Source organism: Arachis hypogaea, chromosome 11, assembly GCF_003086295.3.
Source record: "Arachis hypogaea cultivar Tifrunner chromosome 11, arahy.Tifrunner.gnm2.J5K5, whole genome shotgun sequence".
Taxonomy (NCBI): Eukaryota; Viridiplantae; Streptophyta; class Magnoliopsida; order Fabales; family Fabaceae; genus Arachis; species Arachis hypogaea.
In genome coordinates, this window is record NC_092046.1 from 125,209,008 (window position 1) to 125,226,698 (window position 17,691).

Genomic DNA, 17,691 nt, shown 5'->3' on the forward strand with positions numbered 1-17,691 from the left:
TCAATATCTGAACCTTATTCTATTTATAGAGAAAAAGGAGGTTTGTTTCTTGAGTTGTTCTACAGAGATCAAACTTCACCAATTTTGGATTCCTAAAAAAAAGTGGTCAAACGAGATTCACAAGTATTGGATCAGATGCACAAAACAATAACATCATGGAGAAAAATATGGTAACGTGGATGTCGGGATCGCCGAGTTCGTCATAGGGATTTAGGGTCGTCAACAAAGTAAAATTTTTGGGCATCTGGAAGTTCATGATTTCCTTTTAAAAAGAATTTGTCCTCTTTGTCACTTTCGCTGGAGTGACTTTCACCATGATATTGGCCTTTAAAGTATGGTCATCACTCATCACGGTTGTTGCCGTTAGCAACATTCTTCTGGTCCTTTTCATCACTCCAACCATTCTATTTTTGGTACAATAGCTCGGTTACTCTCTGGACCTCGGCCCATAATGACTCGTTTATAGCCAACAATTTAGCCTAAGTTGAAGGAGGAAGAGATGAATTCTGCTCTTCCACCATCGATTAAAACCTGCAAAAAAGGAGTAAAGACGAGCAAAAGATGTGATGGTGGGGTTAGATTAAACTCGGTCTCACAGTGGATGCCAAATAGTCTGGTGTGGTGAGCCCTGTAGATGTATAACTCGTACTATCCAGGGTTGAACTCGTCTTCACATGAAACAGATGAGGTATATGTCGGCTCCAAAGGAACTAGCAACGGTGGATACCTGCAAAGACACTCCAACGTTCAAGTAAGAGTAAGAGGTGAGTACAATGTGTATTTAGATTGAATAATGTACTTTCTGTCCTTTAGAATTTTCTCTCTTATAGATGATTTTCATTTGAACGTGTTACAATATCGTTACCTTGTTGACCGGATCGGTAGGTAATTAGCCGAAGATATTATCCGTAGGAGAGTAAATGTGTAACTTTGGTATATGTATTGCGTATTGCCATTTTGAAAATCTTTATACTTTGTTCCACTGTTATATATCTAATTTATAGGACGTTAGTGGCCGAGTTATAAAAAATAGATCAGGTTGTGTATTGTTTAATGAGACAGTAGTTTAGCATTGTATTATATGAAGACAACTTATATGGGATGATAAACTTGTTTTGGGTCCAATTGAAAAAGGATTAAGACCGAAAAATCCTTATAATTTTATCTGATTTCACAACATTACACGTCTCAATCACTCAATTCTTAGCCTATGATTTTCCATTCAATCATAAAATTAATATAGAATATAATATAGTATATATGGTAAATCATAAAATTATTATGTCTTTTTGAATGTTATAAGAATTAAAAAATCATAACCATTTTGTTTATGATATTTAATATGATAGACCATAACTTCTTCCAAATCTAGATTCTTTCTTTTTTGATGGATTCAGGCATCAGGATTCAGGTAATAACAAATGACAACAGAATTTTATCTTTTTCATATATTTTAAAATAACCAAGTTTTTTTATTAATCTTGTCATATATCATTCATTTAAAAACTTATGCTGGTTATGGAATACTTTCTAATTTCTATACTACAACTATGTGGTTAATCCTAACATATTAGCGACACTTTTATATTTTGTATTCCTATTATAGAAGGTTAAAAATATCAAATTTTTTACCGTATAAAATTATATATCAAAAAATTAAATTATTATATATTTATTAGAATTATAGTTGTAAAATTTGGATTGGATAAGTTGGTTTGGCTGAAAAATTGGCGACTCAGACCCTAAACCAATCCAGTCCAAAATCAGGATTGTTTCAGGTTTTTAACCAGAGAAAATCAGTCAAATTTGATGAAAATCGGCCTAACCAAATTGTTTGGATCGCAAGTGCAGGTGAACCCATGATATTCCAGCATTCTGCAAGTCCATCGTGTTCCTGTGCTCCGCAAGTGTGCCATGCTCCAGCAAGGGTGTTCCTGTTTTCATTAAAATGCATAACTATAGCATCAATATAAAAATGCAATAAAATACAGAGTTAAGTCTCAAAGTAGTTCTTAAAGTTGCATTCGAGTCTCAAAGTAATCTCTGAAGTTAATCATTACCCAAATTTATTCTTGAAGTTGCACTCCGGGACTCATAGCAGTCCCTTAGGCATTTTTTGTCCATCAGAAACCTGAGCTGGACTGATTTCGATTAAAATGTCGTTATTTTATATTAAAAAAAACAGTAATCCCCTTCTAAAATCCCAATCCCTTCTTCTTCAACTCTGTTCTTTTTTTTCTTCAACAGATCACAAAAATAAAATCCAGCAACACAAAATATCACAAAAAAACCAACATCAATCAGAAAAGATCAATAAACCTGAATAGCAAGTATCAATCAACCTAAACAGCAACAAGCCCAAAAAATAGCAACAATAAAAAAACCAACAATAATTACAGAATAAAAAATATCTAAAATCAACCATTGTTGTTATATTAAAATAGGATCAACAGCAAGAATAACCCAGAACATTAAAGAAAAATGATTGAATAACTAAAAAAATTAAAAAAAAAACTCACCATGGCTAAGAGAGATAATCGAGCCAGAGGAGAGAAGGGGGAGGCAGATATGAGACAAGGGAAGATCGCCGATGCGTGAGCAGTGACAGCGATGACTAGAGAGGGAGGCAAAAGCGAGCAATGACAGCAAGAAACGAGACGATGTGTTGACGCAGAGGGGTTGATGAGCGGCGCGGCGATGAGATGGAGGCTAGCGAGCGGCGCGACGACGAGATGGAGGCTGGCAAGTGGCGTGACAACAAGACGAAGGCTGGCGAGCGGCGTGGTGATGACAGAGAAGGTTGATGTAACACCCTACCACACAAAGTCTTATGCTTAAGTCATAAAATAGAGGTGGCAAGGTATTACGACCTCTAAAAATAAAATTTAGTACATATAGTATTGCAAAAATGTTTATAACTAGGAGCCTTTGAAGAAAAGTGGGTAAATCAAAACTGTTAAATCAAAAAGCGCAACACTTCGATCGATAACGTAAACGAACAGACAAGGAGTAAGTTAAAGCGAAGAAATATACAAAGAGTGCCAAAATACATATATCAAGGCCCGAGACTCAGTTTCCGAAGATAACCGGTCCGAGCATAATAGTATACATACATATATAATAAGGAAGCCCCAAAAGAACCCAACAAACAAAATACAAAGCCTGTTTCTCCAAAATAACCTCTAAGAGGAGTAAATACAAAATACATATACAGTGGAGAATATAGTATCTAAGCAGGTATATAATAACCAAAATAAAATCCCCAAAAGCTAAGGATCTCCGCTAAGAGGAAGTCTCCAGCATGCCTCAGCGAGGAGCCTCTCGTCCTGCATCTGAAAACCACAAAATCCTCATGGGTGAGAATCGGAGGTTCTCAGCATGGTAATAGTGCCCAAATATCTAACATGTAATGTCCTGGGAAAGCCGAAGGCAATCCTAGAACTTCCAGATTATAATCAAAGCATATAAATACCGCTAAACCATGAGAAATGTAAAAGTAGGCAACTAACTTAAGGATCTTCAATTCTAACTAAATATCCCCTTCCAAATCCTGCAAACCTCCCAACCGCCAACAGTAATATAAATGCAAGCACAAGTATATTAGGCAAAGAAATGCACAAGTAGGAAGCAGATACGACAATTAAGCAAGTAGCAAGTAATGATGCAGTCAATTAGGCAATCCAGACAAATCACATAGAATGCATATGATGCATGCCTGTCCTAGTGGCTGATGAGTCTCATCTGTCGGTTATAAAGCCAACCCGACAAGTCCTGGTAGCTAACCATTGGACTGTCCCTCTGTTGTGCATCCCCAACTCGAGTTATACTCAGCATAAGTCATCATTTCATATATATCCAACACCCTTACTGGTGTATATTTACGGGGGCGAGCTCATCCGTGACTTTCACAGTGCCCGGCCACACTTACGACATAGGGTCAGCAGAGTATTGAGTCTCCACCTGGAGCACGTGGTGGCTAGCCACTGCTTTCACCCAGGAAGACTCGTATCTCAGATAGGTGGAGTGCAAACAATCATAATATCAACGATTCAATTCAGCATATATGCATTTAATCACAGCCATACAGTAATATTCATCTCAGCCATCCAGCTTTCAACTCATAATTCATAATCAGATTTAATCATCATCACATACAGCCAGTCAGCCCATATCACACTCAGCCATTCAGCTATCAACATATACACCTATCCACCATCCTTCTCCTCAACTCATATCATCATTTTTCATCATAATTCATCACGACATCCTCTTCCTTCACCCGCAAGTTACCCTCTCCCCTAGCTTACGCTCGCTCGCTAGGCATTCTATATCAATTATAGATTTAAAGGATGAAATTGGGGGTTTATAAGCATGAAATAACATCTCGAAAGGTTACGAGCTTGTTGGGAATGTGAAGAGGTTGAAAACAAAAGCTTTAGAAAAGAACTGGGTCGCGTGCGTACGCACAGGGGTGTGCGTGCGCACACCCAAAAGTATTTTTAAACGTGTGCGTACGCAAAGAACACAAAATCCTCAGGGTGGGGCACGCGCACAATGTGTGCTAGCGCCACCACCAGTGTGCCCATCCCAACGTGTGCGTGCGCACAGGCCTGTGCGTACCCACAACTCAAAATCCTTCGTTGGTTGTGTGTGCGCACAGGGCGTGTTAGCGCTGCCACCAGTAGCCTTGCCTCCGCGTGTGTGTATGCACAGGGATGTGCGTGTGCACAAGACCACATTCTCGCGGAGTGTGCATGCGCACAGGGCTGTGCGCGCGCACACAAACCAGAAATCACAAATTCTGCAGAAGTTGCAGAATTCAGATTTTTAACCCAAACTTCCAACGATCATATCTCCTTCCACAAAATTCGGATTTCCACCAAATTTGAACCATTTTAAAGCTTATGAAATTATCTTTCATTTGATATAAAAAATCATTAAGTTTCGAAAACAATAGCTCAAGATATGATCCGTGGAAGTTCATCAAATTTTCATTTTTACCAAAAACTCATAAACTCCCAATTTCAAAACACACACTTACCAAACTCATTCAAAACCCACCAAAACTCATCCTTCCAACATCAATCATTGCCAATGACTCATTCAATCATCAACCCACCAATTTCACCATATTTAGCCAAATCTCAATTTAACAAATCTTATATCACAATCAACATTTCATATCTCAATCTCCCAGCAAATATTCAATTCATCAATCACCATATATATCATCATCATCAAACTTCAAATCATGCTCATCATCAAAGCCCCAACTTTATTATCAATCCAACATATTAAATCCGTATAACATACAATAGTATAAGCTTTATCAATCCATACAACCACTCACAATCATTTCCACCATCATTCATACATTTTCAATTCAATCCAAATTAACCAATAACCACATCAACAATTCCAAAGCCCTATCCTAAGGTTACCAGCCTACGTTTTCACACCACATTACATTTTAGATACAGGAAACCGAAACCATACCTTAGCCGATTCCCGTTCCACCCGAAACACACTTAAATTCAACTTCCAAGGTTTCCAACTCCACCAATCAGATTTCCAAGCTTGGTGCTCCACCCCAAAGCTTTCGAAAATCACCAATCAAGCTCCAATACACACATATATAATGCCTAAGCCACAATATCACAACAAAACACAATAACTCAAACCCAATACCATAAATTTCAGAACTTTCCACTAGGGTTTGAAGTACTTACCAGCCCAAGGATAAAGGGAGCAAGAACAAGCCTTCCCCTCAAGCTAATTTGATCCTATAACACAAGGAGCTCACAAATTTCAACACTTTTGCCCAATAAACTCAAAATCAAGGGCTGGGAATTCGAAGGTGAAACTGTGACTTACCTCAAGATTGCTTGTGTGTGTTTTGTAGAGTTCGACGCCGCGGTTGCGTGGCCACAAACGGTGCACCAATCGGAGCTCCGGATCAAAAGATATGATCAATTAAAGTTGGAGCAAAGGTTTGTGTTTTCCTCCCCCTTTTCCCTCTCAATCTCAGCGTGAATGTGTTCTTGAGGGAGGGAGAGAGCTGAGCTTCATCAATTAAATGAAGCTTGGCTGGGCCATGGGCCCAACTTGGGTCTGGTTGGCCCGGTTTGGCCTGTTCAGCCCAATCTTGGGCCGATTTTTTTAAAATTGGTGTTGAAATTCTCGTTTTAATTTTCTCTACCACATTAAACCATAAAAACCTCATTTCTCACTTTCTAGAATATATTTTAATTTTATTGGTTAATTATCCCCTAATTAACCGGGTTTTACATTCTACCCACTTAAAAGGGAATTTTGCCCACAAAATTCGGATTTAGTTACCTGAAAACAGGTGTGGGTAGTTTGCTCGCATCTCTGACTCAAGCTCCCAGGTGTGCTCCTCAACACCGGCTCAACTCCATGCCACTTTCACTAATGAAACCTCTTTTTTGCGCAATTTCTTAATACTCGTGTCATCAATCCTGACGGAGTTACCGGCAGAGTCAACTCTTCCTTTAACTGAACCGATTCCGGTTCCAACACATAGCTAGCATCAGGAGTATACTTTCGAAGCTGTGACACATGAAATACATCGTGCATGTTCGAAAGGTGAGGCGGTAGAGCCATCCGATACGCCACCGGTCCAACCCTCTCAAGAATCTGAAATGGACCGATGTATCGAGGATTTAGTTTCTTTGTCTTAATCGCTCTACCTACTCCTGTTGTTGGAGTAACCTTAAGGAAAGCATGGTCTCCTTCCTCAAACTCTAAGGGTTTCCGCCTCTGATCGGCGTAACTCTTCTGATGGCTCTGAGCAGTGATCATCCTATCTCTGATTTTCTTAACTTGCTCGGTAGTCTCAACTATCAATTCCGGCCCTAACAAACTTTTCTCCCTGGATTTATACCAACATAGCGGAGATTGACATTTTCTCCCATACTGAGCCTCATACGGAGCCATTCCGATGCTCGCATGATAGCTATTATTGTACGCAAACTCCACTAGCGGTATATACCGATCCCAGCTCACCGGCTGATCTAAAACACAAGCCCTCAGCGTATCTTCTAGGGTTTGGATTGTCCTCTCAGATTGACCATCTGTTTGAGGATGGTAAGCTGTACTCAAGCTCAAATAGGTTCCAAAAGCTTTCTGAAATGCACTCCAGAACCTTGAAGTGAAGCGGGGATCTCTGTCGAAAATTATAGTCGTAGGCACACCATGAAGTTTCACAATCTCCTTTATGTACAAGCGCGCCAACTCCTCAAGAGTATAGTTCAGGAATGGGTAGAAAGTGAGCCAACTTTGTCAGCCAGTCCATAATTACCCAGACAGCATCAAAACTAATTCTAGTCCTCGGCAATCCTAACACGAAATCCATCGCAATGTTCTCCCACTTCCATTGTGGAATCTCCAAGGGTTGTAATATCCCGGAAGGTCTTTGATGTTCAATCTTCACCTTTTGACAAGTTAAGCACTTTGAGACATACTCCGCCACATCATTCTTCATACTAGGCCACCAGAACATAGCCTTTAGGTCATGGTACATCTTAGTACTCCCAGGGTGAATAGAAAATCTGCTCTTATGCGCTTCCTTTAATATATCCTGCCGCAGGGTTCCAACATCCGGCACAATGATCCTACCCTTGAATCTCTACAATCCATCCAGATCCCATGACACTCTCCATTGCTTCCCTTTCTCAATAGCAGGTAATACCTTCGGCAACACATCATCGTTCTGATGAGCCTTTAAGAGTTTGGATTTGAAATCACTTGAGATTTGTAACCGACTCAAACATAGAGTTCCAGACACTTCCTGAACACCAACCTTCAGACTCTCGAATGCTCTAAGCAACTCCTCTTCTCGGAGCATCATCCAAGAAGCATACAACAACTTCCGACTTAGAGCATCCGCTACAACATTCGCTTTTCCCGGATGGTAATTCAACTCAAAGTCGTTGTCCTTCAGTAACTCCATCCACCTCCTCTGTTGCATATTGAACTCTTTCTGATCAAAGAGGTATTTCAAGTTCTTGTGATCAGAGAAAACTCGGAACTTAACTCCATAGAGGTAATGCCTCCACACCTTCAGTGCAAACACAACCGCAGCGAGCTCCAAATCGTGCGTCGGATAATTAACTTCGTGAGGTCTCAACTGCCGTGAGGCATACGCCACCACATTCTGGTGCTGCATCAGCACGCACCCCAGACCCTTTAGTGAGGCATCACAATACACTTCAAATGGTTCAGTCAGCTCGGTAACACAAACACTGGTGTGGTAGTCAGCTTTTGCTTTAACACTTGGAAGCTCTCTTCACACTCAGGAGTCCAAACAAACGGTGCATCCTTACGGGTTAATTTGCTCAATTGCAAAGCTATCTGCGAGAAACCTTTGATGAACCTCCTATAGTATCTAGCTAAGCCCAGAAAACTTCTTATCTCCGTAACTGAGGCCGGTCGATTCTACTCCATCATTGCTTCCACCTTGGCAGGATCTACTGCTATCCCCTGTATACTCACCACGTGACCCAAAAACTTTACCTCACTTTTCCAGAACTCGCATTTAGGTAACTTGGCGTACAATTTTCTCTCCTTCAGAATTTGTAACACGGTTCACAAGTGCTCGACATGCTCTTCTTCGGTCTTAGAATAAATAAGTATGTCATCAATGAAGACGACAACAAACTTATTCAAGAATGGGTGGAAGATTCTGTTCATATAGTCCATAAACACTACAAGAGGATTTGTTAACCCAAAAGACATTACAGTATACTCGTAGTGACCATAACGAGTCCTGAAAGTGGTCTTAGGGATGTCCTCATCTCTCACCCTTATCTGGTGATATCTAGATCGCAAATCAATATTGGAGAACACTCCGGCTCCTTATAATTGATCCATGAGATCGTCAATCCTCGGCAGTGGGTACTTATTCTTTATCATGACCTTTTTCAGTTGTCTGTAATCCACACAAAGCCGCATACTCCCGTCCTTCTTCTTCACCAATAACACCGGCGCTCCCCACGGAGAAACACTAGGGCGAATAAAGTGCTTGCTCATTAAGTCTTCCAACTGAGTCTTGAGTTCAGCCATTTCCAAAGGCGACATTCTGTAAGGGGCAATTGAGATTGGCCCTGTTCCTGGCACCAACTCAATTGTAAATCCAACCTCTCACCTAGGAGGAAATTCCTCAATGTCATCAGGAAACACCTCAGGAAATTCACAAACAATTGGGATTTGCTCTAAGCTTTGTTCCTCGCCTGACACACTCGCGGCTAGAAGCATAACACCTTGACACTCCTGCCCTGAACAGTTTACTACCACATAGTTCAAGGAACAACCATTCACCACAACCGGCCCTTCTGACCCTTCAGGCATAAAATGCAATGATTTCTCAAAACAGTTCAACAAAACACAATTCTTAGGCAACCAGTCCAATCCCAAGATAAGATCGAGGCCAGTCATCGGCAAACAGATCAAGTCATGAACAACATCGCGTTGTTTAACCTTAAAAGAAACTTGTGGACACCCTAACTTAGTTATCATGGCTTCGTGGGTGGCATTATACACCTTCAGATCGTAACCTAACACCACAATCTTCAGTCCTAACTCACTAGCCTTCTCAAATGCAATGAATGAATGCGATGCTCCAGAATCAAACAGGGCATTTAAAATTTGACCGGTCATTTCACAGTTACCTCGGATAAGTGTCTCGGACCCTTCGGCACCCACAGTGGAGGTAGTGAATACCCGACCACCCTACTGTACTTCCAGGTTCCCCAATGGTGCACGAAATTGTGATCTCCAGGCTCGAACAAATCCTGGTAATGGCTCCAAAGCTTGGTGCTCTGATCTTAATTCATAATTGTCACAACTTCGATACAACTAACCAGCAAGTGCACTGGGTCGTCCAAGTAATACCTTACGTGAGTAAGGGTCGAATCCCACGGAGATTGTTGGTATGAAGCAAGCTATGGTCACCTTGCAAATCTCAGTCAGGCAGATATAAAGTGATAATGGTGTTTTCGAATATTATATAATAAAATAGGGATAGAGATACTTATGTAAATCATTGGTAGGAATTTCAGATAAGCGAATGGAGATACTTTTTGTTCCTCTGAACCTCTGCTTTCCTGCTATCTTCATCCAATCAGTCTTACTCCTTTCCATGGCTGGCTTTATGCAAGGGCATCACCGTTGTCAGTGGCTACATCCCCTCCTCTCAGTGAATAATATGCTCACGCACCCTGTCATGGCACGGCTATTCATCTGTCGGTTCTCAATCATGCTGGAATAGGATTCACCCTCCTTTTGCGTCTGTCACTAACGCCCAGCACTCGCGAGTTTGAAGCTCGTCACAGTCATTCAATCATTGAATCCTACTCGGAATACCACAGACAAGGTTTAGACTTTCCGGATTCTCTTGAATGCCGCCATCATTCTAGCTTACGCCACGAAGATTTCGGTTAGGAGATCTAAGAGATATTCATTCTAGCTTATTTCATGTAGAACAGAAGTGTTTGTCAGGCACGCGTTCATAAGGGAGAAGGATGATGAGCGTCACACATAATCATCACCTTCATCACGTTCTTGGGTGCGAATGGATATCTTAGAAGCGAAATAAGATGAATTGAATAGAAAACAGTAGTACTTTGCATTAATCTTTGAGGAACAGCAGAGCTCCACACCTTAATCTATGGAGTGTAGAAACTCTACCGTATGAAAATACATAAGTGAAGGTCCAGGCATGGCCGTGTGGCCAGCCCCTATGGTCTAAGAACAATGCGTTCCAAGATCCCTAAAAAGACTAGTAAAAGGTCCTATTTATAATAAACTAGTCACTAGGGTTTACATGAGTAAGTAATTGATGCATAAATCCACTTCCTGGGTCCACTTGGTGTATGTTTGGGCTGAGCCTGAGTGTTGCACGTGCAGAGGCCATTTGTGGAGTTGAACGCCAGTTTCTGTGCCAGTTTGGGCGTTCAGCTCTGGTTTTGGATCCTTTTCTGGCGCTGGACGCCAGATTTGGGCAGAAGGCTGGCGTTGAATGCCGGTTTACGTCGTCTATTCTTGGCCAAAGTATGAACTATTATATATTTCTGGAAAGCCCTGGATGTCTACTTTCCAACGCAATTAAAAGCGCGCCATTTCGAGTTCTGTAGCTCCAGAAAATCCACTTTGAGTGCAGGGAGGTCAGAATCCAACAGCATCAGCAGTCCTTTTTCAGCCTCTGAATCTGATTTCTGCTCAAGTCCCTCAATTTCAGCCAGAAAATACCTGAAATCACAGAAAAACACACAAACTCATAGTAAAGTTCAGAAATGTGAATTTAACATAAAAACTAATGAAAACATCCCTAAAAGTAACTAGATCCTACTAAAAACATACTAAAAACAATGCCAAAAAGCGTATAAATTATCCGCTCATCACAACACCAAACTTAAATTGTTGCTTGTCCCCAAGCAACTGAAAATCAAATAGGATAAAAAGAAGAGAATATACTATAAATTCCAAACTATCAATGAAACAGAGCTTCAATCATATGAGCGGGACTTATAGCTTTTTGCCTCTTGAATAGTTTTGGCATCTCACTCTATCCATTGAGGTTCAGAATGATTGGTATCTATAGGAACTTCAGATTTTGAATAGTGTTATTGACTCTCCTAGTTCAGTATGGTGATTCTTGAACACAGCTTCTTTATGAGTCTTGGCCGTGGCCCTAAGCACTTTGTTTTCCAGTAATACCACCGGATACATAAATGCCACAGACACATAATTGGGTGAACCTTTTCAGATTGTGACTCAGCTTTGCTAAAGTCCCCAATTAGAGGTGTCCAGGGTTCTTAAGCACACTCTTTGTTTTTGCTTTGGACCTTGACTTTAACCGCTCAGTCTCAAGTTTTCACTTGACACCTACACGCCACAAGCACATGGTTAGGGACAGCTTGGTTTAGCCGCTTAGACCAGGATTTTATTCCTTTAGGCCCTCCTATCCACTGATGCTCAAAGCCTTGGGATCCTTTTTATTTGCCCTTGCCTTTTGGTTTTAAGGGTTATTGGCTTTTTCTGCTTGCTTTTTCTTTTTCTTTCTATTTTTTTTCGCCTATTTTTTTCTTTTTTTCTTCTTCTTTTTTTTTTTTTTTCTGCAAGCTTTGTTCTTTGCTGCTTTTTCTTGCTTCAAGAATCATTTTTATGATTTTTCAGATTATCAAATAACATGTCTCCTAGTCATCATTCTTTCAAGAGCCAACATATTTAACATTCTTAAACAACAACTTCAAAAGACATATGCACTGTTCAAGCATACATTCAGAAAACAAGAAGCATTGTCACCACATCAATATAATTAAACTAAGTTCAAGGATAAATTCGAAACTCATGTACTTCTTGTTCTTTTGAATTAAAACATTTTTCATTTAAGAGAGGTGATGGATTCATAGGACATTCATATCTTTAAGACAAAGTTACTAACTACTAATGATCATGTAATGAGGACACAAACATAGATAGGCACATAACATAGAAAACGAAAAACAGAGAAAGCAAAAACAAGGAATGAATCCACCTTAGTGATGGTGGCGTTTCCTTCTTGAGGAACCAATGATGTCCTTGAGCTCTTCTATGTCTCTTCCTTGTCTTTGTTGCTCCTCCCTCATTGCTTTCTGATCTTCTCTTATTTCATGGAGCATGATGGAGTGCTCTTGATGTTCCACCCTTAGTTGTCCCATATTGGAACTCAATTCTTCTAGGGAGGTGTTGATGTGCTCCCAATAGTTTTGTGGAGGAAAGTGCATTTGAGGCATTTCCGGAATCTCATGGTGATGAGCTTCTTGCGCCTCTTGAGCTCCATGACTGGGCTCTCTTGCTTGCTCCATCTTTTTCTTAGTGATGGGATTTTCCTCTTTAATGAGGATATCTCCCTCTATGTCAATCCCAGCTGAATTGCATAGGTGGCAAATGAGGTGAGGAAAGGCTAACCTTGCCATAGTGGAGGACTTGTCAGCCACCTTGTAGAGTTCTTGAGGTATAATCTCATGAACTTTCACCTCTTCTCCAATCATGATGCTATGGATCATGATGGCCCGGTCTATAGTAACTTCAGACCGGTTGCTAGTGGAAATGATTGAGCATTGAATAAACTCCAACCATCCTCTAGCTATAGGCTTGAGGTCCAATCTTCTTAGTTGAACCGGCTTGCTTTTGGAGTCAATCTTCCATTGAGCTCCTTCTACACATATGTCCATAAGGACTTGGTCCAACCTTTGATCAAAGTTGACTCTCCTTGTGTAGGGGCGTGCGTTTTCTTCCATGTATGGTAAGTTGAACGCCAACCTCACATTCTCCGGACTAAAATCTAAGTATTTCCCCCGAACCATTGTAACATAGTTCTTTGGATCCGGGTTCTTACTTTGATCATGGTTCTTGGTGATCCATGCATTGGCATAGAACTCTTGAACCATTAGGATGCCGACTTGTTGGATGGGTATTGTTAGAACTTCCCAACCTCTTCTTTGAATTTCATGTCGGATCTCCGGATACTCATTTCTTTTGAGTTTAAAAGGGACCTCAGGGATCACCTTCTTCTTGGCCACAACATCATAGAAGTGGTCTTGATGGGCTTTGGAGATGAACCTTTCCATCTCCCATGACTCGGATGTGGAAGCTTTTATCTTCCCTTTCCCTCTTCTAGAGGATTCTCCGGTCTTAGGTGCCATCAATGGTAATGGAAAAACAAAAAAGCTATGCTTTTACCACACCAAACTTAGAATATTGCTCGCTCTCGAGCAATAAACAAAAGAATAGATGAAGAAGAAGAAGAAATGGAGGAGAGGGAGAGGGTGATGTGGTTCGGCCAAGAAGGGTATAGAGGGGTTGTGTTGTGTGAATTTGAAGAAGAGTGGAGGGCTTTATATAGGGAAGGGAAGGGGGGGGAAGGTTTCGGCCATATGGGTGGGTTTGGGTGGGAAATTGGTTTTGAATTTTGAAGGTAGGTGGAGTTTATGAGGTAGGTTTATGGGGAAGAGTGGGTGGATGTGAGTGGTGAAGGTTTAATGGGGAAGAGAGATTGAGGTGATTGGTGAAGGGCTTTTAGGGAAGAGTGTTTATGGGGTTGTGTGAAAGAGAGTGGTGAGAAGAAGTGAGTGGAGGTAGGTGGGGATCCTGTGGGGTCCACAGATCCTGAGTGGATCCTGTAGGGTCCACAGATCCTGAGGTTTTCAAGGATTTACATCCCTGCACCCCTTAGGCATGTAAAAATGCCTTTGTATCCAACTCTGGGCGTTCAGCGCCAGATTGGTGGCCATTTTGGGCGTTCAACGCCCATTTGTGTGCCATTTCTGGCGTTTGAACGCCAGAACCATGCCTGTTCTGGCGTTCAGCGCCCAGAAGCTGCCCATTTTGGGCGTTCAGCGCCAGAACCATGCTCTGTTCTGGCGCTGAACGCCAGACAGATGCTCCTCCAGGGTGTGATTTTTCTTCTGCTGTTTTTGATTCCGTTTTCAATTTTTCTATTTATTTTGTGACTCCACATGATCATGAACCTAAGAAAACACGAAAAACAATAAAAATAAGAATTAGATAAACATTGGGTTGCCTCCCAACAAGCGCTTCTTTAATGTCAATAGCTTGACAGTGGGCTCTCATGGAGCCTCACAGATGTGCAGAGCTTTGTTGAAACTCTCCAACACCAAACTTAGAGTTTGGTTGTGGCCTCCCAACACCAAACTTAGAGTTTGACTGTGGGGGCTCTGGTTGACTCTGCTTTGAGAGAAGCTTTTCAAGCTTCCTCTCCATGGTTGCAGAGGGAGATCCTTGAGTTTTGAATACAAGGGAGTTCTCATTCCATTGAAGGACTATTTCACATCTGTCAACATCAATCACAGCTCTTGCTGTGGCCAGGAAAGGTCTTCCTAGGATGATGGATTCATCCTCTTCCTTTCCAGTATCCAGGACTATGAAATCAGTAGGTATGTAAAGGCCCTCAACCTTTACTAATACATCTTCTACTTGTCCATAAGCCTGTTTTCTTGAGCTGTCTACCATCTCTAGTGAGATTTTAGCAGCTTGCACCCCATAGATTCCCAGTTTCTCTATTACACAGAGGGGCATGAGGTTTATTCCTGAACCAAGGTCACACAGAGCTTTAAAGATCATGGTGCCTATGGTACAGGGTATTATGAACTTTCCAGGATCCTGTCTCTTCTGAGGCAATGTCAGTTGATCTAGATCACTTAGTTCATTGATGAACAAGGGAGGTTCAACTTCCCAAGCATCAATGCCAAACAATTTGGCATTCAGCTTCATGATTGCACCAAGAAACTTGGCAGTTTGCTCTTCAGTGACATCCTCATTCTCTTCAGAAGAGGAATACTCATCAGAGCTCATGAAGGGCATAAGGAGGTTCAATGGAATCTCTATGGTCTCTAGATGAGCCTCAGAGTCCTTTGGTTCCTCAGAGGGAAGCTCCTTATTGGTCACTGGACGTCCCAGGAGGTCTTCCTCCTTGGGATTCACGTCCTCTCCTCTCCTCTCATGTTCGGCCATGATGCTTATGTCAATGGCCTTGCACTCTCCTTTTGGGTTCTCTTCTGTATTGCTTGGGAGAGTACTAGGAGGGATTTTAGTGATCCTTTTACTCAGCTGGCCCACTTGTGCTTCCAAATTTCTAATGGAAGACCTTGTTTCATTCATGAAACTTACAGTGGCCTTAGATAGATCAGAGACTAGATTTGCTAAATTAAAAGCATTTTGTTCAGAGTTCTCTGTCTGTTGCTGAGTGGATGATGGAAAAGGCTTGCTATTGCTAAACCTGTTTCTTCCACCATTATTAAAGCCTTGTTGGGGCTTTTGATCCTTCCATGAGAGATTTGGATGATTTCTCCATGTTGAGTTATAGGTGTTTCCATAAGGTTCACCTATGTAATTTACCTCTGCTATTGCAGGGTTCTCAGGATCATAAGCTTCTTCAGGAGAAGCCTCTTGAGTACTGTTGGATGCAGCTTGCATTCCATGCAGACTCTGAGAGATCATATTGACTTGCTGAGTCAATATTTTATTCTGAGCCAATATGGCATTCAGAGTATCAACTTCAAGAACTCCCTTCTTCATAGGCGTCCCATTACTCACAGGATTCCTTTCAGAAGTGTACATGAACTGGTTATTAGCAACCATGTCAATGAGTTCTTGAGCTTCTGCAGGCGTTTTCTTTAGGTGAATGGATCCACCTGCAGAAGTGTCCAGTGACATCTTAGATAGCTCAGATAAACCATCATAGAATATATCCAGGATGGTCCATTCTGAAAGCATGTCAGAAGGACACTTTTTGGTCAACTGTTTGTATCTTTCCCAAGCTTCATAGAGGGATTCACCTTCTTTCTGTCTGAAGGTTTGAACATCAGCTCTAAGCTTGCTCAGCTTTTGAGGAGGAAAGTACTTGGCTAAGAAAGCCGTGACCAGCTTATCCCAAGAGTTCAGGCTGTCTTTAGGTTGAGAATCCAACCATAATCTAGCTCTGTCTCTTACAGCAAAAGGGAAAAGCATGAGCCTGTAGACTTCAGGATCTACTCCATTAGTCCTAACAGTATCACATATCTGCAAGAATTCAGTCAAGAACTGAAAAGGATCTTCAGATGAAAGTCCATGAAACTTGCAGTTCTGCTGCATCAGAGAAACTAATTGAGGTTTCAGCTCAAAGTTGTTTGCTCCAATGGCAGGAATGAAGATGCTTCTTCCATGTAAATTGGAATTAGGTGCAGTGAAGTCACCAAGCATTCTCCTTACATTATTATTATTTTCGGCTGCCATCTCCTCTTCCTGTTCGAAAATTTCTGAAAGGTTATCTCTGGATTGTTGTATTTTAGCTTCTCTTAATTTTCTCTTCAGAGTCCTTTCAGGTTCTGGATCTGCTTCCACAAGAATGTTCTTATCCTTGCTCCTGCTCATATGACAAAGAAGAAGGCACAGAAAAATAATAATAATAATAGAGATCCTTTATACCACAGTATAGGGATCCCTTTGTGAGTGGAAGAAAAGAGGGGGAGACAAAAAATGTGATGTAAAGGAAGAAACACAACTGTACGGATGGAAGAGATGTGAGATGAGATGTTAGGATATGAATGAATAAATAGAATAGGATGGGGGAGGTATAATTTTCGAAAATTATTTTGAAAAAGAGTTAGTGATTTTTGAAAAATGGTTTTTGAAAAATGTTAGAAATTTTCGAAAAATTTTTAAAATTTAAAAAATAAAAATAATTAGTTAATAAAAAAGAAATTTTTGAAAAAGAGGGAAGATATTTTCGAAAATTAGAGAGAGAGAGAGTTAGTTAGGTAGTTTTGAAAAAGTTAAGAAACAACCAAAAAGTTAGTTAGTTAGTTGAAACAAATTTGAAAAGATAAGAGGTTAGGAAGATAGAAAAGATATTTTTGAAAAGATATTTTTGAAAAAGATAAGATAAGAAGATATTTTAGAAACTAATTTTGAAAAAGATTTGAATTTTTTTTAAAATCTCAATTAATGACTTGATTCATAAGAAATCACAAGATATGATTCTAGAACTTAAAGTTTGAATCTTTCTTAACAAGTAAGTAACAAACTTCAAATTTTTGAATCAAAACATTAATTGATTATGTTATTTTCGAAAATTTGGTATAAAAATAAGAAAAAGATTTTTGAAAAACATTTTTGGAATTTTCGAAAATA

General features: G+C 40.5%; 1 protein-coding gene and 1 non-coding gene across 2 annotated transcripts; one reads left to right on the top strand and one right to left on the bottom strand.

Moving 5' to 3' along the window:
* Positions 1–9,162: 9,162 nt before the first annotated feature.
* On the bottom strand, positions 9,163–9,537 carry LOC114924680 (uncharacterized). The gene has a single exon (XM_029289946.1). The coding sequence runs from the start codon at positions 9,535–9,537 to the stop codon at positions 9,163–9,165; it is 375 nt and encodes a 124-aa protein (XP_029145779.1).
* A 6,753-nt stretch (positions 9,538–16,290) lies between these two features.
* LOC112724674 (small nucleolar RNA R71) lies at positions 16,291–16,398 on the top strand. The gene has a single exon (XR_003163826.1). It is a non-coding gene; the product is annotated as a small nucleolar RNA R71 (small nucleolar RNA).
* Positions 16,399–17,691: the final 1,293 nt, after the last annotated feature.

What these genes read in the sequence shown, in the direction of transcription:
- LOC114924680 (XM_029289946.1), bottom strand. Translation starts at nt 9,537, where the DNA reads ATGATAACTAAGTTAGGGTGTCCACAAGTTTCTTTTAAGGTTAAACAA.